We start from the raw sequence: 23639 nt of genomic DNA, 5'->3' as shown, positions 1-23639 counted from the left end.
CATTTTAAAACATGTTCTAATATTCGTATTTTATTTTAATTTAAATGCCAATGTATGAACAAGCTTGAACTGTATCCGCATATATAAAAATTATAAACAGTGTACTATATGCTTTCTAAAAATGGCACTGTAGTACGCAAATATAGTAATACGAAGCCATTTGATATTCGTATTTATTTCTATACGGCTCGTAGTTTGCGAGATAAAATTCCAATTTCTTTTAACAAAACTGTTTTAATTTAATTATGATTCAAATGCATAGTGAAGTGCTAATGTTTACTCTGTCCCAAAAAGTACAAAATGAATAGGATAATTAACGCTTCAATTGATTTGTAAAGGAAGCTGACGTGTGTTGGTGTGTTGTGTTGTACCTTGCTGCTCTGAAAAGGTTGGGGCAATCGCCAGTAATAAGGTCCAGTCAGAGTTGAACCAGTCTGGAGCTGAGCCACATCCAGCAGAATTTCTCCTGCTATGTAATAAACTCCCTCTAGTGTCCCTTGCAGGTCACTTTGGCTCACTACGTGTAGACGCTCAGTCGTAAGCCCTGCTGTTATCTAATAAACACGGTAACAAAAAGAAATGTGTTTAAATATAATAGCATTGAATTATTTTATGCCAGTGAGCTGTCAAACAATCTGCAGTGCAAATTATATGGATGATGGCTGTTATTTAGTCAATTATCTGCACAAATACCTTTGTCTCACAAATATAATCTTTCCTTGGGTTGTTCAAGATTAGGGTTGCAAAGGGGCGGAAAGTTTCTGGTAAATTTCCGGAAACTTTCCACGGGAACTTAATCTGGGGAATTTTGGAAATATTCCAAATTGGAAACTTAATTTACAGGAATTTAATGGAAATTTAAAAGAATTTATGGGAATTTACAGGAATTTATGGGAATTATTTGGAAATATAGGAAAAGTTTATATAAACTATATCATATACAAACATTTTGTTTGGTCATAACACTCCTAATTTACTGCTTATTAAGAGTTAATAAGGTAGTTATTAAGTTTAGGTATTGGGTACAATTAAGAATGTAGAGTATGGTAATGCAGAATAAGGCATTAATATGTGCTTAATAAGTACTAATAAATAGCCAATATTCTATTAATATTCATGCTAATAAGCAACTAGTTAAATGAACCTAAAATAAAGTGTTACTGTGCATGTTATGGAAGAATGCAAGTACATGCAGGGGTTGTGGCTTTAATGGCCCTCCAGTGCTCTGTGCTGAGTGCAAGTGACTGAGGAATACAGGGTACAAATTCAATTTAAATTGCATTAAATCTTGTTGTTTTAAACAAAATTATGATGCAAGATTTTTTTTAACTACATTTAAGTTCCTTGTTATAGGCAACTCTGCATTTTTTTTAAAATTCCCAGTTTATTTCCATATATTCCGGTTAATTCCCATATATTCCCTTTAATTCCCATATATTCCTGTTAATTCCCATATACTGGCATTAATTCACATGGAAAGTTTCCAGCCTTGAAAATTCCCGGAAATTTGCAACCCTATTCAAGATACACATGATTAGACTTTTGGTTACGCTCCCGCTGCAGATAAAACTGTTTTATACACAACAGTGTGAACAGCAGAGTGCATAACAATTCTGACATTTTTTAAATCCAATTTCATGTAGTAATAACTTCATGGCATAATACCAGCCTATACATGTCTGATATGCGATCTCTGTCTGAAGTGTGAAATTAAATTCATGCTAGAACGAGAACTGAATTAAAAATCAATAATCCAGAGGGGTTGTATATCAACGACAATCGTGTCATTTGCTGGGACATATTCTGTTTAGACCCACACAGACCACAGGAAAAAGCTTTGACCTGTAGTTACATCCTTTAGACTTCACTTCCTGTCTCAATACTCTCGCGCTAATTAGACTGTATTTTATTCGTCCTTTTCTTTCTGCTCCGTTGTGCACTATATCTTTGCTCTAATTTGAAATTTTATTTTAAGTATATAACAGACATGACAAAAAAAAACGCTCTTTTCATATGGTACATGTTAGGAAGAGTAGAATCTGAAAAAGAACAGTGTACTCACTGGCACTCTGACCAGCCCACCAAGCTCCTCACAGATGGAGGAGACCCCAAAACAGAAGCAGGGGCTGCATCCAGCTGGATTCTGCCTCCACAGACCAAATGTCCCACTTTTACATTCATCACATCCACCACCACCTACGTTCTCCTGAGAGACGAGAGAGAAAAGAGAGAGAGAATGTAAACGTGTACACATGTGCCATAAGAGCAATAAGAGAGATATCTATCAGGTTTAATTATCAGTCAATATCCATTAATATTCCAATATTGCTTTTCACTTCAAGAATTGCCAAAAGAGTAAGTGTGGAAAGTTAAATGTTACTCTAAATGCATTTTTTCATCATTGTCATGTATATCAGAAAATATGTCAAATCAGATCTGATAGAAATCACAATTTCAGATTTGCGAAGAAGAGCTAAATAAATATCCCTACCAAACAACTAAATATTCCTTATATAACAAGAAGTAAAACCGGACATAAAACAGCAGTCCCACAGATATTTCCCTTTTACAGAACACACAAGTAGTAGAGTAGCACACTACCTTGCACATACACTGTCCGTCATCCTCACATCCACACACTCCCAGTTCTGCATCACAAAACTCCTCATGGGTGCCGTCAGCGTTGCAGTTGCATGCAGTGCACTCTGGGAAATTTCTGAAGCCTAGAGTGCAACGGTTACATTTCTGAGAAGTGAAGTGTGGCCTGCACATGCACTGACCGCTGAGCAGGTCACACTGAGACGAGTTTGAGCCGGCGGCATCGCATCCACATGACTGGGAAGACGAACAGAAGGATTAATATGCATTTATAAATGCAAAACTCGTCGTTACATTACATTAAGTGGCCAATAAACACAGTTAAGAAAAATAATTGAAGCATAAAGTTACAGGCAAATGTTTTAGCAAACATAAATAGAAATGCTAAATAGTTAAATAGAAATGCTGTCGTTATGCAAGGGCTAATTAAAGACATTGAGTTTTGTGTATACATGCACTGAACAATCCAAATATTGAGATAAAATTAACATGCCTTTATTAATTTTCTTTCATTTCTCCAACAGGAATCTGAATTATGAGAATCATAGTATGCTGTTTTTTCAGGCCCAATTAAATAATTTGGTCATTTTTGTTACCTTGCATCCAGTCACTCCATCATGTCCCCAGTGATCGTCGTCACATATTTCACATTTCTCTCCTCTGGTGTTTGGTGGGCAGATACACTCTCCTGTCTCAGCATTGCAGTTACCATGTGTGTGATCACAGTTGCAAGCTATATGTAAGAGCAGACAGTTTACTAAGTTACTTTCGATCAGATCTCAAAGGTCTTGTCTTGAATTATTTTAGTGTCTGTGGTGCTATTTTGTGAAACTGCAGAAAGCGGAGTCTCACGTGTGCAGCCGTCGTCTGTGAAATTGTAGTAGCCGTGCAGGCAGCGGTCACATTTATCACCAGCTACACCAACAGTACACTGGCACTGACCGGCTTCATCACATGCTTCTGATACTGATCCTGACTGATTACATTTGCACTCCCTGCAACCATCGCCACTGTTGATGCCAAAGTAACCGACCTGATGGATACAAAGAACAGCCAAACATTACCAAGAACTCTCACTGAATAACAAAGTAAGCAAGAGAAATGAAACGCTTGGTCTTGGACATGGAGAGAAAGAGAGAGAGAGAGAGAGAGAGAGAGAGAGAGAGAGAGAGAGAGAGAGAGAGAGAGAGAGAGAGAGAGACATGTGCTTACAAATGCCCTACAGAACAGCTTGCCATAACAAACTGTGAACAATTATTATCCAAATAACAAATGTGAGCTCTGTCATTCATCACGATTAGATCCGTTTTGGCCGAATGTCAGGCTTCACATCCAAAAGGAACCCACTGGAGCTTCAGACTGCCTGGGACTCAATTGTCACCACTTACCCCAGCCCAAGCATCTGACACCGGGCTTGAGGAACAGCTGTGCCCCTTTTATGCCTGATTACTCGCCAAAATATTCTCTGCCCTCTTCCACCAGCATTTCCCTCTATCCATCCAAATGAACGTGCAAGAAAATATGATTCATCCCATGCACGTTTCATAGCCATTCTGTTTGTGTGGCTTTTACAGTAACTATAATGAGCTATTGGTCTTAAAATACTAGTTAAAATAAAACAGTACTTGAAAAAAACAATAAGAAAGTCATAACTCAGAAGAGCTTAAACATACCTGACAGCGGTCACACTTGTCTCCCTCCACATTGGCTTTACACTCACACTGACCCGTTATAATGTTACACACAGTGGAAACTGAGCTGTTAGCATGGCAGCCACAGGCTAAACACACACACACACACACACACACAAAAAAAAAACAATAAAGAAATAAGACTAATGCAAACACTGCCAAGATCTGCAATACAATGATTGTCCTCTGGATGGCACTATATACTCATTTTATTTCCCACTAGTTATTTATTATCATTTTTTTAAAAGTTATACACAAATTAAATAAAGCACTATCAAATCCAGTCTCTGTGTTTGGTGAAAAGATGATGTCATTACTGAAAACTAATTTCACATGCACATACCTCGGCAGTTCTTAGCTATAATAGCATCTCCATAGTAACCATCCTCGCAGCGTTCACAGTGTCTGCCTGCTGTGTGTCTCACACACTTTAAACATTCGCCAGTTATAGCGTCACAGTAGCCTGGTTCAGACGGGTCCACGTTCCCGTTACACTCACACACTGAGCATTTCTGACCAGGGATGGTTGGGTTGCCATAAAATCCGTTAGCACACCTAGGAAGGCAGAGATGCACATAGAAAGAGTGTTTCCCAGTATGTTTAGTGTTTCTAAAGCTTTTTAGAAGCTTTTCTAAAGCTTTTTTAACTATAGAAAACATTTTCTTTTCATACTTTTTTCAGATTCTGTTCAGATTTTCTCCTCTCTAAAGAAACGAGTAGTACAAAATACCGAAAGATTTTCCTTCCCTAAACACTATTACACACCATCATAAATTTAATTTGTGTGTGCAAATAGAATCTGATAAAAACGTTAAAAAATTGTATCAAACGTTTAGTTGCTATGGGTCAGATCACTTTGTCCTCGTACAGACTTCACTGAGCACCCATTAGAAGACAAAAGAAAGTCTATGAAAAGAAAAGGGCGAGTTTACAGTTGATTTATTTGCTCATTATAATGAAATCTACAGCTGGTACAAAGCCTACATTTACATCCACATCCACCACAAACTTATTCCAGAAACAAACGATCTCATCGTGTGTGAACCGAACATCTTGATTTATAGGAATAAAGCCTATCGAGATCCTTAATTAATTCACAACTATCCAGTTTTCTCACACAGGAAATGAGCACATATTTTAGTTGGCTTGAGAATTTGGCACTGATTAATTAAGGCTCATGACTGACAAAGGAAGTGAATACAGCCTTGTGTTCAGGTATAAGTGTGCTAGGTTTACCTCTCACACTTGGCTCCTGTGTATCCTCGCTCACACTGGTCACATGTGACCCCTCCAGGACCTCGCAGAGAACAAGTAGGACTAAAGCTGTGGACATAAAAATGAACAACTGACATTTTGCACATCTTTTATTGAGTCCTGCAGTGTTAAGATTCTTAAGGTGAGTTTTCTCCAGTCGTTCCAGCTCTCTAACAGACATTCCTTGGATCCAAGGGACTGGAATTCCATGAGGACTTCTCTCTCTTTAACACACACACACACACACACACACACACACACACACACACACTAACTCACTTGTTGGACGCCAGTGTCAGCGGGCAGGCGCATCGTTGACAGTCTTCCTCAGTGCCTTCCGTTGGGTCACCATAGTAACCTGGCAGGCACTGGTTACAGTGTGGTCCTGTAGTGTTGTGAGAGCAGTCCTGAGGAAGAATAAGAATATTTTATACACATACATGTCAACATGGTGACTGTGAAAGCCATAACATATAATTAACATAATTTTCAGATTTATTTTCATATAATACATCTGTTTCAAAGTCAACAGATTATATAACAGTAGCTGATAAATCTTTGTTTTAAGTACTTTTACTCACCAGACACACTCCATTAATATCACACTCAGAGGCATGATCATTACATTCACACTGCAGACAGTTGCCTCCGAACAGGATGCCTCCAACTCGATAAAAGCCAGAAATGCAGGTCTAGAGAGCACAGAGAAAAGAAGGAAATAAAGAAAATGCAAAGAAGGCGAAAAGAAGCAAATGAAACTCTATTGAATATTCTGATTTCTTGAAAAAAAAAAAAAAAACATTTAGTTTAAAAGTTAGAATAGAGTCTCATGCCACATGTTTGTCCTCATACCTCACAGGATGTCCCGGAGTATCCCCAAGGACACTCACACTGCTCCACATCTGGAGATATTTTAGAGCTTGTGGAAGTGGGATCAGCTACGACCATGTACACAGTGCTCAATCTGTGAACACAAAACAAACATGCTTATAGAAAAGTCTCAGAATTATATCTAAATACATCATTTTAAATTGATCTAAAAATGCAAATATAAAAAAATGCAAATGTTATAATGCGTAAACATTTAAACATTTCGGTCACATTGTGTTGACTAAAGGTATCCATCATTTTCAGCGACATTTGACGATTAAATATCTCACCAAGACCGTAAATCATAACACCCATGAAGTTGGCGTCATTTAGGAAATTAAAAACAGCATGCTTTTTAAGTTGGCACAGAACTACTTAGGAGGAACAGCGTAGAAGACTGAGGGGTTGATGTGCTGATTTGCATATTACATAGGATACAGAAATTTCAATGATGATTAACCTGAAAAAAGTATTCATGTGTCTAAAATCTCATCTGAACAGAATTAGGATTCCAGATGCATAAAAACTCTAGTGTGTCTCCAAGTGTTTCTGACTCAGCTTTTATTATTAAACTTGCTTATTTCTTTATAGATAATCAGTACCAGATCCACTGATTAGCTAAGCAAAGCTGCATGCTGTAATAAACAGACCAGGCCTGTAGGTGCATGTGTGAATGTTTCTCACCTTAGCACTCCATCCACAGTGGTGTTGAGGTGAGCTCTGATCCTGAAACTGGCCACGTCAGCAAGTACGCTCATCAGCTCGTCTCTCTGCACCCTTCGCTCTGTGTGTACGTCCATGAAAACATGAGGCAGGAGTTCCAGGGCCACCTGCTGCTCTCTGTGAGGATTCAGAAATACACGCCTGGGGAGAAGCTGGAGCAGCGTCTTCCCATTTCCCTAGTTGTGTCAGGCAGGAGACATTATCACCAATATGATATCTCACTGAATTATTATATATTTAATTTTATTATTATTATTATTATTATTATTATTATTATTATTATTATTATTATTATTATTACTCTATAATGCCCGTTGCTTGCTTTAAGGCTATGCTTTATCCGAATCATGTAAAACCAGCTGACCACATCTATTCAACCGCTGCTCATACAATGAAGGAGTCATCAAGGAGAGGAGTAAGACATTAGGAGGAAAGAGTTATCCACCCACTTCTGCATGTATCATCTCACTGACTACTGTTCTTCTGACTGATTGGAGAAAGATAGTATGTCACTCCTCGCTCCCTGAGAGAGCACAGATAATTTTGCCCTCCTGGACTCCTGACCATGAACAGTCTAAGGAATTCAAGTTTGCGACCTCCAGATGATCGGCTGAGACGTGTCTAACCTAGTGTAGCGATGTTTGAGCCGTAGTCGTGGTTGTAGTGCTACTGTTATTAAATAAGCATAAACGTAGCATTTAACTTACCTCAATAATCACATCAAAATGTGATGGAAGAGTTTTGTCCACATTATTGTCAACTGATACATCATATGCCACGCTGAAGTTCAGAAGGTTTCCATATGCAGTCAGCTACAGTACAAAACAAACATGGAAAGTCAGCTAAGGCTCCAGCCTTGTTCATTAAACACTTCATTAAGTGAAAATCTTATCGACGACAATAACAGCTGGACATTTGTTGGATTTTTCTCATGTATACTAACATGGGAACAGGACCGATAAATGAGGACTGTTTCTAATGCTAATTAGGTTCCTCTTCACTAAGAGCCGGTGACGCTGAGAAGGATAATTACAAATTTCAATTTAATTAATCACCCGGGGGATCAACCGACTAGAAATATTAAGTGTCACCCTGGTCATGTATAAGCTCATTATTTCCACATGTAGTAATGAGTCTGTCAGTGATTCAGTGTAATTAGAGGGCAGGAAGGGCAGGAGAAGGAACATGAAAGAGAGGGAGAAAAAATTGACGCAAAGACAGACCTTGTTGCCGAGGAAGGGTTCTGGGGCAGTCCAGGCAGATACAGTTTGGTAGCTCCTAGCAGCGGTAGCGTTATTAGCGATGATGAGGTTGTCCTCTATGATAGGGGCTGTGTAGACTGAGGTGCTGCGAGTCGAGGGACGGAGCCAACCATCTCTGTGTACAATCTGGAAATAATGGCACTTTGTGAAGTTTCACATTATTTTAAATGAATTACACAAAGTACACTGTCAGATTGTGTGTGTGTGTGTGTGTGTGTGTGTGTGTGTGTGTGTGTGTGTGTGCTACCATAGAGCTGGACCAGGTGGAGCTTTCACACACATCAGAGACACCGAAACAGAAACATTCAGTGCATCCCTCTGGGTTACTGGACTGTAGGTTGTAGAAGCCCTGCTTACACAGGTCACAATTTGCCCCCATCACATTGACCTGAAGAAGCACAGACAACACCCTCGGTTAAAACAGATCCACAAGGCAGAAATGTCAGAGACCGTTTACATGCAGAAAAGCGCTTTAATGAAAATCGTAGTCTAATAAACTGTTAATATTTCATATGGAGGTTAAATCAGAATAAATCTCATCTATACAAATCAGTCAGAACAGAGAAAGCAATGAAACCCGTGAGCACATGGGAGCTGATATTCTTACCTTACAGATACACTCTCTACAGGGGTCGATGTTAAGGCTTCCTTCAAGGCTGCACTCGCACCTTGTGCACGAGGGGAAGTCCCTGTAGCCGAACGCACAGCGATCACACTTCTCACCTGCAAACCCGTTTTTACACACACACTGACCTGGAAAAACACCTGCATGGCAAACACAAGAAACAGAGCCACAGGCCAACATGATTAATAATGAATGGAAGACAAAAACAACTGCAGTAGTGAGATGTCATGTGCTTAAAGATGAAAGCTTAATGATGAAACACAGCATGAAGACGATTTAAAGACGGCATTTTTAATCGGTGAAGGACTGAAGGGTCCGGCTCAATACTGAAATCACTTATTTATCACAATTATTCAGTCAATTTATTATTCTTAACCATAAACCAACCGTAACTTAAATTATCATTAAATTATCATTGACTATGTCACACTAATGGTTTGGTAATACTTACAGAGGTATTTCAGCATGTCAGTACTCAGTAGTCTCTTATTTCTTTATTGGGAGAATTTTCTGCAAATGTGTGTAAGTGTGTTTGTTTATATGCACACAAATTAGTTACCTTTTCCAGGATTTGCCTGGTTGTCGTCTTTAACGCAGACACGGCTGAGTGAGCCCCTCATATCGCAGTTACACTCCACACAAGGCTCGTCAGCATATGGAGACACCTAAAGACAAGGACATAAAGAAACAAATTCACCGTTTCACATGTCTAATCGTACAATATGACGAACACTAAGTTGTCCTTTATTATCACATATACAGTACAGCTATGTTATTGTAAAAACGGCTTTGAATCCAGCTTGCTAATTAGTTGGTGCGTGTGACAAAGTATAAAAGTTAACCCTGATCCAGTTCCAATGAAGTAGAGAGAGTTAAGGGCCTTGCTTAAGGGCCCGTCAGTGGCAGCTAGGCAAAACCGGGGCTCGAACTCATAACCTAGCTCAGATCCATATCCACTGAGCCACTGTTATTACAACACTCCTTCTTTTAAACATTAACTTGTCTTTGTTGTTGAAACGTGACCACACATAAACCACAACTGGTCAACACAATGTACGCAGACACAGTGCAATTCAGATGCAATAAAACAGGCACAGAAAGAGGGGCAGGGGGTTCAATGGGCCACACACACACACACACACACACAGATAAACAGGGGCTCTTTACCTTGTGTGGTCTGTAGTAACCATCAGTGCAAGTTTCACAGTTAACTCCTGCAGTGTTTTGCGTGCAGTTGATACACACACCACCTCCTACAAACTGGCCATGTGAGTTCATGCTCATCTTCAGATCGGCCACCGTCTGGTTGTAATAACAGTCCTCTGCTTTGTCGTGACAGTTGCATTCTGAACATTTATTTAGGGAGAAGAAATAAAGAGACAACAAAATCAGAGTTGCTTATACCTCTAATCAGTAACCTTACCATTTTCTAGAAAACAAATAACCTCAGGCGATGACCTTAGTCGTTATTTCCCAAATAAATAGGACAGAATTAAAGGAGGGTGTGCTTTCTATTTCCTAATACTGTAACAAAGGAGAAAAAAACCACTGATGCTTATTGTACTGAAATTATCCATTATGTCTACAGGTTGTGAATGTAAGAATATGAATAAGAATATTTATTCAAAGAAAAAAAACTATAGACTGGGCAGCAATATAAAAATAACATTAATTATCATGGTAATAGCTGTAGTATTTGTCCAGGCTGAGAATTTTTTTCCTACTGTATACAAATATGCAAACTTAAACTAACAATATTGTTAACAGGAAAATTAAAACAGAAAAATGTTTTTGAATAAATAAAAGGAATTACAGATTGTTTTAATAAAAGGTTTTGACCCAATTTTTTGTCATCTTGGCAGTTTGTCAGAATTCAGTCACAGCCAGGGCCAACAGATTGTCCCAGCAAGCCACAAATATGCCATAGTGTTGTTCTCATTGTCCCAGTGGCACTAGAGTGTCCCGTGTGTGTTTCACTGTCTTACTCTCGCATGTGTTGCCTTCAGAGATGGTCCCTGGTTGCCACAGTTCCTGGTGGTAGCCGGGACAACACTCATTACAGCTCTCGCCACAAGTGTTGTGCTCACACATACACTGCAGTTTCTGGAAGAGAGAGAGGGGAGACGTTATACACATCACACACACAAACACACACACACACACATTCACAAGACTCCAAGGAGACAAAAGAGAGGCCAGAGAATATAAGAACCAAAAGGAAATGTTCTTGATTTACACAGACTGCCAATCAAATTCCCACACAAAACACATTCTTGGACTGAAACTCAACCAGCACCCACTTCACGCCATGTTTTTGTCTGTGTGTGTGTTTCCTAAGAACCCCACTGATGAAGCAAGGGATTATTACTTGCTTTCTCAGCCTCTTGTTAACGTGATTTTCACTGTTAATGAGGCAACAAGATTCGTTTAACACAGACTGGATCAGAACATTTGCTCCAAACTGCAGGTGTGTAAACACATTAGAGAAATAAAAATCTTTCATTTTATTTTAAAGGGCCTTGTTATCATAATATTGTAAGATTTCGTTAATCACAATTAAGTGTCGTTTCTGCCGTACTTTCTATTATAGAATGTTATATTTCAATTTTAAGCTGAACAAAATTTCAAACATAACAATAAAACATCATTAAACACAGTAAATCCACTGGTGGGGACAATACGCTTGGTAGTAAACAGGCAGTGATTACATTCTCAATGTAATTACATTTGATTGACAGATTGCTGACTGAGATCTGAAGAATGTGTTTGTTACCTTGGTAACAGGGTCCAAGGGACAGCTCTGGGCGTGGCCATAGCAGATACACATCCCACCCACTGAAATGTCCTTGATTGAGTAGTAATACTGAAAAGGAAGCGGAAGACAGACATTACAATACACACAGCTTGCAACTGACAGGTTAGCCAATGGGGAAAAATATATGTTTTTTTTAATGTATTGCTCCATAAGAGAAACAGAGTGCCTACTTTCATATGAACCACCACTGTGGAGTGTGAACTGACAAAGAAATTGAAGGCTGAACATGTGGAAATTTCGTTTTGTTTTTTTTTTTTGTTAAAAAGAATGAAATACTTTGCTTTCTCTTGTTACAAAATAATTCTGCCTGATATAAGTTAGCAATAAACTGTCTGAATGATATATTATCCCTATCTCTCATAGGGTTAATTAAACTTTTAATTCAACTATTTATATCTGGCACTGGCACAATATTTCTCTCTCACCGAAAACTAAAAGTTGATGCTTACCCGGCGGGTGACGATGGGATCCACGTCCTTGGGGTCCTTGTAGCTTAGTGTCATGAGGTCGGCGTTGAGTGTGCGGATTCGTTGCAGACGCAGACGGATAAATCGGGCAGAGGTGAACCCCAGTAGCTCCGGAGTCAGGTCGTCAGCGCCTGGACGCCCGTTTATCAGAGACGTGTGGATCTAGGTAGATGAAGGACCAAAGCATTATCAAACCAGTAACCAGTAATCTATAACTGATCTCAGGATTTGATACATTTTGAATGTACTGACACGCATTCTTCCCATGATCATGCGCTCATTTTATGATCTTTGTTTCTCCGACAGTTCTTTCTTGATGTCCCGCCATTAAACATCTTCCTTTTATTGGAGACTATATTGTACATAAGACATAACTCAGCTTGCAGAAGTACAGCTGAGGTAAAAATCATGGCAGTTTCACATATTTCCACTTTTGTACGCTACATATAATGTGTGTCTCTCAATAAACTTTGACTCTCATGTCTCCGAGTCTCATTCAGCAAACTTCCCCCGACGTCGGTTAATAGACAGCAGTTTGGATCAGACTTCATTTGACCCAAGAATTCTACCAGGCTTGTAGAAGGCCAGAGGTTTAATAACAAAACTCACAAGTAATTACTAAAAAGTCCTGAAAGCTGCTTCAAATAAATCTTCAATGGACAGTTCCACTTTGCCTGAACAAATATTTAGCCAATGGAAGCAATTTCTGTATGCATGCTTCCTGTATGTTTGTGCAACACTAGCCGGAAGTAAAAAAAGATAACATTCTAGTTTTCAGAGTGATGTTATTGATGACAGTCTAAGTAGTAAATTATTTATATATTTTTTAAACATTTATCTAAGCAATGTAGATGATTTACATCCTAGAACAGAAATATGCAGCATACAAGCTTAATACAGGGCTTACAATAGGACTGTTTATTGTTCCACATCCCAGCTGGATCCTTTAGACTGGACTATAGCCAGGACAGGACTATAACTTACATAAATGTACGTGAATTACAATGTCGTAATTGCAAATCTTCAGATTCAAGTCTTAGATTCCCACGAATCATACATTTTTGCCCCGCAGGGGGTTAATAGTGTTAAGATCTATCTGTATCTGCTTGCATACAGCTGTTTAAACAGGAAGGAACACTAGGTAAGCTGCTCACCTCTCCATGTTCCAGAGGCACCAGTCGGGAGTAGTAGGAGGTACAGATGACCTCATTATCTCTCTTGTAGGTAGGAGGCCCAAGACGCGGGGTGACATTATAACGAGTTAGACACTCCGTATCACTGATGGCATAATACTGCCATGGATGGTACTGGACACCATCCAGAGACCTCTCCAGAATCCAGTTCCCTGGCCGAGGAGAGTTTGCTGCCTTGATGATGATGTAAGCAACCTGGAAGACCTGGTAGGACAGCAAAAGCCAGTTTCAGTCACTAAACACAGTACAATACTTAAAATGTGTGTAGTTCTTTACAGTGGATTATATTTGTGTGTCCGCTTGCAAATTTGACTTTGTGCCCGAGTGAGCTGAGAACATTACACTTTCATGAGCTGGCACTTGGATACGGTCTGTTCGTCAAGAGGACATTTTCTTTTGGATTTGCTTATTTGATTTGTGCATATGCTTAGCTCTCTGCCATTTCTATTCCTTTGGTAGACATGCAGCATTTCAGTTTTACAGCTTTCTAAAGTGTCTTTTTTCTAACTTGCACTGTCTCTGTGTCTAATGTGGAGAATCTTAGTGCCTCTCTTCGTTCTTCATTCTGCTAAACAGACAAAGGGAAATCATTTCTGTCATTCTGCCTATTCTGTTCTTTGTCCTATTCTCAGTCCATGTCTCGCTCATGCAGAGCAAGTTCTGACAGGCTCTTTGAAAGATAAAACTCTTTCATGAGACCCCCCCTTCTTCAAAATCCTGACAGGAAACCCAGACATACCCCGAGTTTTCAGAAACCTTGAATCTGCTTCTCATTTCTCTTCATAGTTGTCACACATTGGCCTTCTTGGAACATCACGAAACACTAAACCCTTACAAACATGTAGTGTTAACACAACCCTAAGGAACCCCAGCCTAAAATAGTGCTTAAACTATACTTGGATGACACAAGCTAGATACTTGATACAATAACACAAGCTTCACAGTTCAACAACATCCTGACTGTTTTATTCTTTCCTCCATTTGCCATTTGTTTTGATACCCTGGAGGTCTTGGAGCCCCATGTTTGCCTGGAACATTGCAATGTCAAGGTGATGTGACAAACAAACATGTTAACATCTTCCGCCAAGTCGATAATGGTGTGATGAGAAACGACATAGCGCAAGACTCAGGGGGAGTGATTTGTGATAACCACATGTGAAAGGAGGCATTTGAAAGACACATCTGTAGCCACAGGGTTTCCAAAGCTTTCTTGTGACAAGATATATCAAGGCTTACAAGCAGAAATTAAAGGCATGTGTAAAGTACCATTATAGGGTAGTGTTTTAATTACATTCCTAACCAAGGACTTCTGAAACGTACAGTCTTTGATATGCACATGCTAATCATATGTTGCATCTGGATGGTTACTATGGAAAACAACACACTGCAGATTGCAAAAAAAAAGTCAGAAGGAGCTGAAGTGAGCCATAAAGTTTAAATGTTTGAATCAAATTAACTTCTAAGACAATTCTGAAGAAAAAACACAAGTAAGCTGAACTGAAATGAACTGTGAACTTTAGTGGAAGTCAGTCCTGATAAAAAGGTCTAGAAAACTCTGAATGAGCTTTTATTTCTGCAGTTCATTGTATATTGCTCCTTGTCATCATGGTGCACTTCCAATGATACAATAAAGATGCCACTTAGCCTTGAGCACTAAAACATTTTGACTACAACTTCAGGACTCTTTCAAGGATACTCACTTCTTTCCAAAATAAAGGTTTAAAAAGCTGCAGACACAGCATGCTGCATTCACAGACACTGAAAACCACAAAGCAAACACTTCCCTATCAGAGGTGATAAATTACTTCAATCATCTGCTATTGCTTGCAGTAGAATTCCTCAGGCAGGGGGACAAAATTCTTGATCCAATTAACATTTCCAAACCAAACAAACAGAAGACGAAGCCATTTGGGGGTCTCTCATCCTGTTTGGGCCCCCCAGGTAGCTGACACCGGTCTCCTGCAAAGACACACTCTCGGCTGTCTAAACATCTTTGGAGACATTGGGCCAGCTGTGTTGGTCCTCACTCTAACTCTAACAGCTTGCTCCTCACATCCTCTGAAACAACGCTGGTGTTCTTAAAGCAGTAAAAATTGTACATGACTCACAGAGGTGACAACTTAACAAGCACACTGTCAGTTAGACTTCCAGTAAGCTTATTCACATCACAAGCACATAGACAAAAAAAAAGAAAGCGAATTCATGACAAAACTGAAAACAACATAAAGAATTTGGGAAATGACAATGTGATAATAATTAAACTGGAAGTGCTGCTTGACCTGGATGAATCTGAAAAGCTTTTGAATCAGCAAGAAACAATGAGGAAAATTGATTTTAGTATCCGGTTACCACCTGCATTTTCCTCAAGCTGCCTAATTAGTCATTCACACAGCCCAGGTGCTCCTCGATTTTGTTTCTCATGCAGGTAGCATCAGCTAATCCTCTGTGAATGCCCCCCAGGCCCCAGGGTCTCAGACTGGCCTCTGTGATGCTGGCCGGCTTTGTCCTGGCCTGTATTATGTCCACCCATCGCATTCCCTTCCCCCACTTTTCACAACTCTCTCAGACAAAAGCTTGACTCATCTTTAGCCCAGACTAGGAAAGTGCCTCTGGCAAAATTAGTCTCTTTTTATGTGGTAGGGCAATCTTAGTTTAAATATTAGTTTCCACTCTGTGTGGTGTGTGTGTGTGTGTGTGTGTGTGTGTGTGTGTGTGTGTGTGTCAAAGTCCAGATTTGCTTACTCCCAGTAGTGACTAATGACATCACTAGTAGCAACCAATATGCTAATCATAGCCATGCTTAGCATGAGCATCTTTGCTATATACATTACTATAACGCCTACAAATTCAGGTTGAGCAGAGAATTTCACACACATACCACAACAGATTATTCCACCTCAGTGGAGTGAGTAGCTCAGCAAATACAGAAAAGAACATTCCAGAACATGTTCTGGTTAGCAAATGCAAATTTTATATAGTAATGACAGAATAACTGACTAATTAAGTGCTTGCTATGTTTACATTCCCAGCATTTGGCAGATAACCTTATCCAGAGCAATGTACAGTTAATCTGATTTTACACAACTGTGAAATTGAGGGTTAAGGGCCTTGTTCTGGGGCCCAGCAGTGGCAACTTTGGTGGACCTGGCATTTAAGCTAAAAACTTCAGTAGGCCAACACCTTAACCACTTAGCTACCACATCCCACAAGTAATGTACTTATGTAATGTACTCCTGTTTTTTTTTTTACAAAAGCAAAGTGTAATGTTACCGCTACTTGTTCTAATCAGTTATTATTTGTTTTTCTGTGTGTTTTTTGTTGATAGATAGATAGATAGATAGATAGATAGATAGATAGATAGATAGATAGATAGATAGATAGATAGATAGATTATTGTCATTGCACAGGGTACAACAAAATTAAGTGTCAAACAATGCATAAAATAGTTAAAAGCAAAAAGTATACGCATAAATATAAAAAAAAATAAACATTAACATAAGTGATCCAATAAAATACTATTTAGTAAAATAACAATAAAAGTTACAATAAAAATACAGTTCACATTCAAAGTTTTCTGTACAGATTTGTAGTTGGGAATAAATAAATATGAGGTAGGAGTCTATAAAATGTGTATACATGAGAGTATACATTCAGTGATGGTGTTTTTTGGTGTTCAGTAATGGCTCTGGGATAGAAGCTTCCTGAGTCTGTTTGTGCGTGATGTGATGGACCTAAAGTGTCTGCCAGATGGTAGAAGGTCAAATAGTAACTACAAGTGTATTCCATTTTGTGACTTGCTCTGATCAAATCAGCTATAACCATTAAACCTTTATTCTTCTTCAGTAACAGATTTACATTGGTCAGGGCCACAGTCAAAAAAAAGGAAACCCAATCCTAGGATCAAACTGGAGACCCAGTACTACTACGCCCGGTGCCACTGTGCCACACATTATTCAATATTTCTCTGTAAGTGAATGATTCTCAGTAGACTGTTATTGAAAAAGATGACAAGATGTGTAGGACCACTCCCTACTGTTTCATGTTTAGGGTTCTCTTACCTACCTCCACCATTTATCTTGCTAAAGCATCGAACAGCATTGCTATATAGACAAAATGAGGCATTCTTGGATGTCTCAGATTCGTGAAACAAATACTCATGCTAATGAAGCATAGGCGTTCTCAGGAGATGCAGAGACAAAAACATTAATTTTAATCCAAAGCATGCTGACTGATAAAGAGGTGGCTATAAATCTTACTAAAAGGAACATTCATGGTATCAGACCCATGAGATTTTGCTTACATTGTGATTGGAGGAAATAACTGTTCAATTAATTTTCTCATTTTCTCAATTTAACTTAAATAACCAAACATATCTAATGAAGTGGAGAACATTTACATGTATATACTGCAGTACATGCACACCAACACAATCTTTTCACCATACAATTAACCATACAATCTCTGAGAACCTCACGTAACTGCACAGCATCCGCCGGAAGCAAGCTATCAGAAAACAATTTAAATAGCTGGGACAGGACTAGGAGCACATACTGAGATTACAGGACTTTCCAAAATGGTATTGTTTTTAGCAAACATACACCTGGCTTTGAACAAAATAGAGGCTTTAAATAATGTAACAGATGAAATATTCAAGTACACAAGGATGTGATACAACTGCTGGTATCAGGTATATTATGTGTGGCCGACCGTGGGAGAATAAAGGTGAGGATATTATAGACATGTCTGGATTCAGTACATGGCTGTAAATCTGCAAGGCTTCAGTAGCAGGTGTGCTAATGGCTGTAAGGTAAGATAGAAGACCTGGCACATGAAAGCCTGGTTGTTTAAAAGGAGGAAAAGAAGAAGGAGGAGGAGAAGAAGGAAATACAGTTCTGGGGTCTGATTTCAACAAAAGCCCTCTGGGCTCTACTGGTGCTGACAGATTGTTAGAGCAGGGAAGGACTTGCGCACAGAGGATGATACAACACACACAGTAAAATGTTATAGCACCTGCTGAGTTGTTTTTATGTGTTAAAAGGCTAGAAAATGTTACTAGAAACATTTTGGTTGATCTACACTTGAGATCCCGAATAAATAATTACTCATATATGGTTTTCACAACACTGATTTTAATTGTCCTCAAATACAGATTATTCTGAAGATACTGTATGTCAATGTAATGTTGTGATTGTAATCCTACCTGTCGTAAATCCAGCGTGATGGTGACCCAGTGGAACTGACGGCCATTCTTGATGCTGGGACTCTGCCACCACTGATTGGTGCCATCAATAGCATAAGTGATAGGGTGTTGTTCTGTTGGGACCAGGGATTAATCACATACTTGTTATTAATCATGATTTTATACTGTCACACAGCTCTATGTCCAATGAGGTACTGAAGACTCAACAATTAATATTCTGTCCCACACAAACAAAAATTCTGATTAATCAGCTTAAGCCATGGTTTAAGGAATAAATATCCTGAGTCAGAGTGACTAACCTTTAGAGTTTGTGCTGTTAGCATCACATATCCTGCACTGCGGGTTTCGTATGCGTCTTCCAGGGACATGCTCCACTAGCTTACAGTACATCTCGGGAACAGGGTCCCCACATGTGGCATTGGTGGATATTTCAGCATTGCTGGCCAAGTTCAGAATGGCAGGAAAGAGACCTAGGTGAAATCAAATACAACAAATCACTGGTACAATTCTTCACTGTAATAATAGTTAAGATTCATGTTCTAGGAAAAAAAATTTTCCCCAAAGAACCCAAGCTTTTGAACAATGCCAATTTGACTGTCAACCCAAACATCCGAGTAACATTTAGCTCCTTCTGTCAAGTCAACCTTACGTGCAAACTGTCTTCACCTAGCTTCAGTCAGCACCCATCTACAACTTCACAAATTTCTCCTCATCACCTCCTCCCTCTCTCTCCAAGCACGCTTTGAAGACTGACCCCCACTCCATCAGCCCATGCATTTGCACATACACACTGATGGCCCAAATTACTACGTCTTGGGTAATTAACAATGGCAGCCATCTATTCGTGTGAGCTCAGCCTTTTTAATGTCTGGAGATAACCCCATCCCCCTTTTAGCCCTGACCACTAATTACAAGCAGAGACAACAGGCTTAAATATGATGAAACTCATATGCTGCTTCTAGCCAGTAAGTCATATGTCTTTAAGTTTAGATTTTAGATATTGCTGGAAAAGTAAATACCATACAGCGTAAAAGACTTAGATTCTAGTGTAAGATTTGCAGTGTACACACACACATGTATTACTTTTATAAGTCACTTGGGGGATCTCTTTTTCATTTCTTTAGACACAACCCCTTGAAACCTCTGCTTATTATTTAGCTACACACCATAAAAGAATATTATTCAGTAACTACTATGAATTGCTCAGTAAAAAGTGAAATGAACAGGAAGTGTAGTATGTTGTCACATGTGTAAGCAATATAAATATTACCCTGAAAGCACGCAGGGTTAAGGAAGGGTCAAGAGACATATATTTTAGTAGTAAATTAGTAGTCCATATCCTGTTCAACAGACAGGATATGCATACAACAATTAATCATGTGACCATATATAAAGGACTATATATACATATGCGTCTTTTTAAAAATATTGGTTGTATCGGTATACTGAGGTAAATCCTGTGTGTACATCTTAATACGTATTTATGATTTTTGACAACGCAATATGTGAAATGTCTAAAATTGTTGTTCTGTGAATCTAAAATCACATTTTCTATGCCTAACCTTTCTAATGACAAGAAAATGCATCTCCTGACCCTTTGCTTAAACCAGTGCAATACTTTAAAAATTTCTAATTTAAAATAAAAAGTTCATTAACAATTCAACCAGAGTTAAACATCTACTGATGTGGGGTTTTTCCCCTTATGGTCACACAGATTTTTTCATGGTAATGTTGACCTTTATATAGGAACTGCTGGAGTCAGGCTTTTTCCTTTCGTCCTTAAAAAAAACAACCTTCGCTTGAAAATCAACCACTTGACCTTTGTTCAGTGATCGTCAGAAATCTATCTGTTGCTTACTAAGCATGGATGCAGGGTTACTTCTGGGCTGCTCTAATGTGTATACCACAGCTAGATAATTCAGAGATTGACCACTGGCTTTATTTACCAACTAAATATCCAGCAAAGCCAGTGGAAATCTATTTTGTGGTTACCTATTTATCTTCATTAGAGTATGAGGATCTCACTAATCTTAACAGTCGGTGTAAAAAGTGTAGCACCAATACTAAAAGCTTATGCTTATCACACATCAAAATATACAATTATACTTTATAATTACAGATTCTTTCCTAACCCTGCAGACTACCAGGATCCAATATTCCTTTCTTTTGTAACTAAATACGCTTCTTACTCATTTCACTCTTTACTGAGTAACACATAGTAGTTATTAAATAATATGCTTTAAGATACGTAACTAAATACTAAGCAGGGAGTTCAAGGGGTTACGTCTAAAGAAATTAAAAAGAGATCCCCAAAATGACCTGTAATCTTGTATAATTTATTTAATAGAGGCTAAGGTTCTTTCTTGATCATTTTGTGAACCCTGTCACATTCCAGCTTACTGATCAAATAACAACAACTACCACAAACTCCCTTCCCCAAAGCTGTATTTGAACCATCTGTTGAATCTCATCAGCACCTCTGGTTCTAACACATTTCAGCTGACCAACCATTTACAGTTGATCCAACACCTGGTCCAGGAAGATCCCCAAGCCACACATTACCACCATTAACCTAGACCTCATGTTGAGTTGAAGGAGCAGGACAAGTGAGGCAGTGTTTGCCTTTTTTATGAGAGGGGTTACAGGAGAGCACACCATCATGGTTCTTTTATGAGAACTGCAAGCTATTGGTCATCCTGACTAAGGAAAGCTCTGTAGTCTGTACACATGAGCGTTCTTCTGTGAGTAAATGAGGGTCAGGCGTCAGTGTTCTGCAATGTTTGGACAACAGCATCCCCATGATTGACTGCACCAGACCAAAGCGGCTCCCAAAGGTTGACTCATCCCAGTGGCCTGGATTAAAGCACCTAATTCTATTGTGTTTTCACTCATCTTTGGAATGTCCATTGTCTGCAAACATAAAGGTGCTTTCAACAGCTTAATAGTTGATAAGATCTGCGTTTTTAAAGATAAAGTTTGACAAAGTTTGTCAAAAGCCAGAGACAGCATAACACATTATCATTATCTTAAGATGAATTAAACTCTACAGATAACCAGAAGTAATGCAGACCTTACTAACAAATGTGATATAATCAGTAGAGGCTGGTGTGAAGAATACTGACCAAGATTGAAACCCACTGTCTATTAGAGGTATATAATGCTTAAAGCTATAATGCACAGACCAGTAGTAAAAAAAAAAACTCAAGGATTGCAAATGAGCATTTGGAATAAAGCAATAATGAGGGTAGATTACTATTTGGAGAGTAGTCTTACTTTTTGCCAGTTAAAATCTGGAATATCGGGACTATACACTCTCATGGGGGTTCAGTAGCTCTAGATGAATGTGTTGCCTATGACTGAGGACTGAGCATTTACCAGACACACTCACTGTTTAGTGGCATTTGTCTGGAATGGAACAGACTCAATGGGAAAATTTTATTTCAAATCCATTTTAGTACTGCAAATTCAACACTAAGTTAACGTTGTTAAATATTGGGAAATCACATCAATAAGCCAAAGCTGACAGATACAACTTAAGCATGTTAGTATGCTCTAATTAAATGCTCATGGTTGTTTGTGAAGGTTACACAATTCATGTTGACCTGAGATCATTGAAATGCATAACACTGTTTAATGGTTCTTGCCTCGTTGAAAGAAAGAAATAACAGAACTAAACAAAAACTTTGTTTTTTTATACAGGTGAGTGTGCACAGTTAATACGGTATTCTCTTTTCATATTAAACAGTGTTTTCCAGTAACAAAACCTACACTGAATGTATTCATTGCATGAAATCAGCATAACAAAAGTGTTTCAGTGATCACATGGCTATGTGGCCTTGTGTCTTTGAGATGTGACCTCTGCAAGTTGAGTTTTAAGAGCCCCAGGCGTTGTAACTGTGCTTTTTTTTTTCCTTAATCAATATCCAGTGAGAGCTTCATTCAGAAAAGACATATTCTATTCTTTGGAGCTTTACCGAGGCATTAAAATTCTGCTTTGATAATGAATGCAATAAATAAATAAACAGGGGAGGAAAACTGTGACTCCATAAAATATTTTCTTCCTAACTATAATGATGTAAAGTTTGGCCTCACAGATATACAGTACATAGACTCCATAGTAAGTGATATAATAATTTTCTTCAAAATAAAAATCTTGACATGCACGATATATATTACTATGTTATATAATTATACAAAATATAAATGCAAAAAAATAATAATCCAGAAGCCCGAACAGAAAGATTATTTCCAGCTCACCTCTTTGCTGGCAGTATACTGAGGATGCACAGAGGAGCACGAGCGCCAGGATGAACCTCATCTCTCCCCATACACTGGATTACTGATCACTTCCCTAATAGAAGATTTTAAACCTCTCTCTCTCTCTCTCTCTCTCTCTCTCTCTCTCTCTCTCTCTCTCTCTCTCTCTCTAACTCATTCAACTCCAACTTTTGTCTCAACTCTCTTTATTCTGTCCCGCTACAAAATAGCCCAATGGAATGTACCAATGCACCGCCCCCGCCATCACCCGGGGAAAATGGACTAGTCCAACCAAACACTTATTTCCCACGAGCGCCAAAAAAGTATATATATATATATATATATATATATATACACACAAAAATACAGTAAAAAATAAAGTTAAATGTAAAAACAATATGTACTCTCTACACAATGCACATGGATGTTGTGCAAATGTGCAAAAAGTGTAAAAGTGCCATTTAAAAGGTGCTGTGGATTTGTACTAATAACACAACTACTCCTACTATCGCTGGGACAACTATACCTACTACTAACACCACTAACAGAACTACTACTGATCCCACTACAATAACTCCTACCACAATTTTACTAGTGTTTCTTCTGGTTCCTCTGTTAATAATAACAGTTTGTCTTCCTTCTGATAATTATATCTTCTGATAAATATTGCCAAGCTATTAAACA

General features: G+C 38.6%; 1 protein-coding gene across 2 annotated transcripts in view; it reads right to left on the bottom strand.

Moving 5' to 3' along the window:
* Positions 1–23107, bottom strand: part of lama1 (laminin, alpha 1) — a 40509-nt gene extending 17402 nt beyond the window's left edge. For both annotated transcript variants that reach the window (XM_060869714.1, XM_060869716.1), the window contains exons 1-25: positions 22956–23107; positions 18998–19168; positions 18699–18811; positions 13460–13702; positions 12288–12467; positions 11797–11886; positions 11009–11126; positions 10191–10369; positions 9583–9688; positions 9006–9163; positions 8646–8786; positions 8360–8524; positions 7844–7948; positions 7098–7312; positions 6396–6507; positions 6125–6235; positions 5823–5950; positions 5526–5612; positions 4633–4844; positions 4272–4378; positions 3451–3631; positions 3195–3331; positions 2602–2835; positions 2063–2206; positions 372–554 (exon numbers count right to left, since the gene is read on the bottom strand). In XM_060869714.1, coding sequence (XP_060725697.1) covers positions 372–554; positions 2063–2206; positions 2602–2835; positions 3195–3331; positions 3451–3631; positions 4272–4378; positions 4633–4844; positions 5526–5612; positions 5823–5950; positions 6125–6235; positions 6396–6507; positions 7098–7312; positions 7844–7948; positions 8360–8524; positions 8646–8786; positions 9006–9163; positions 9583–9688; positions 10191–10369; positions 11009–11126; positions 11797–11886; positions 12288–12467; positions 13460–13702; positions 18699–18811; positions 18998–19168; positions 22956–23016 — 3681 coding nt within the window. In that variant the 5' untranslated portion in view covers positions 23017–23107. The remainder of the gene's footprint in view (positions 1–371; positions 555–2062; positions 2207–2601; positions 2836–3194; positions 3332–3450; positions 3632–4271; positions 4379–4632; positions 4845–5525; positions 5613–5822; positions 5951–6124; positions 6236–6395; positions 6508–7097; positions 7313–7843; positions 7949–8359; positions 8525–8645; positions 8787–9005; positions 9164–9582; positions 9689–10190; positions 10370–11008; positions 11127–11796; positions 11887–12287; positions 12468–13459; positions 13703–18698; positions 18812–18997; positions 19169–22955) is intronic.
* Between the last annotated feature and the right edge of the window lie 532 nt (positions 23108–23639).

This window comes from Tachysurus vachellii, chromosome 5 (genome assembly GCF_030014155.1).
Source record: "Tachysurus vachellii isolate PV-2020 chromosome 5, HZAU_Pvac_v1, whole genome shotgun sequence".
NCBI lineage: Eukaryota > Metazoa > Chordata > Actinopteri > Siluriformes > Bagridae > Tachysurus > Tachysurus vachellii.
Note: the sequence above shows the minus strand (reverse complement) of the source record. Positions and strands in the feature narration are given on the sequence as shown.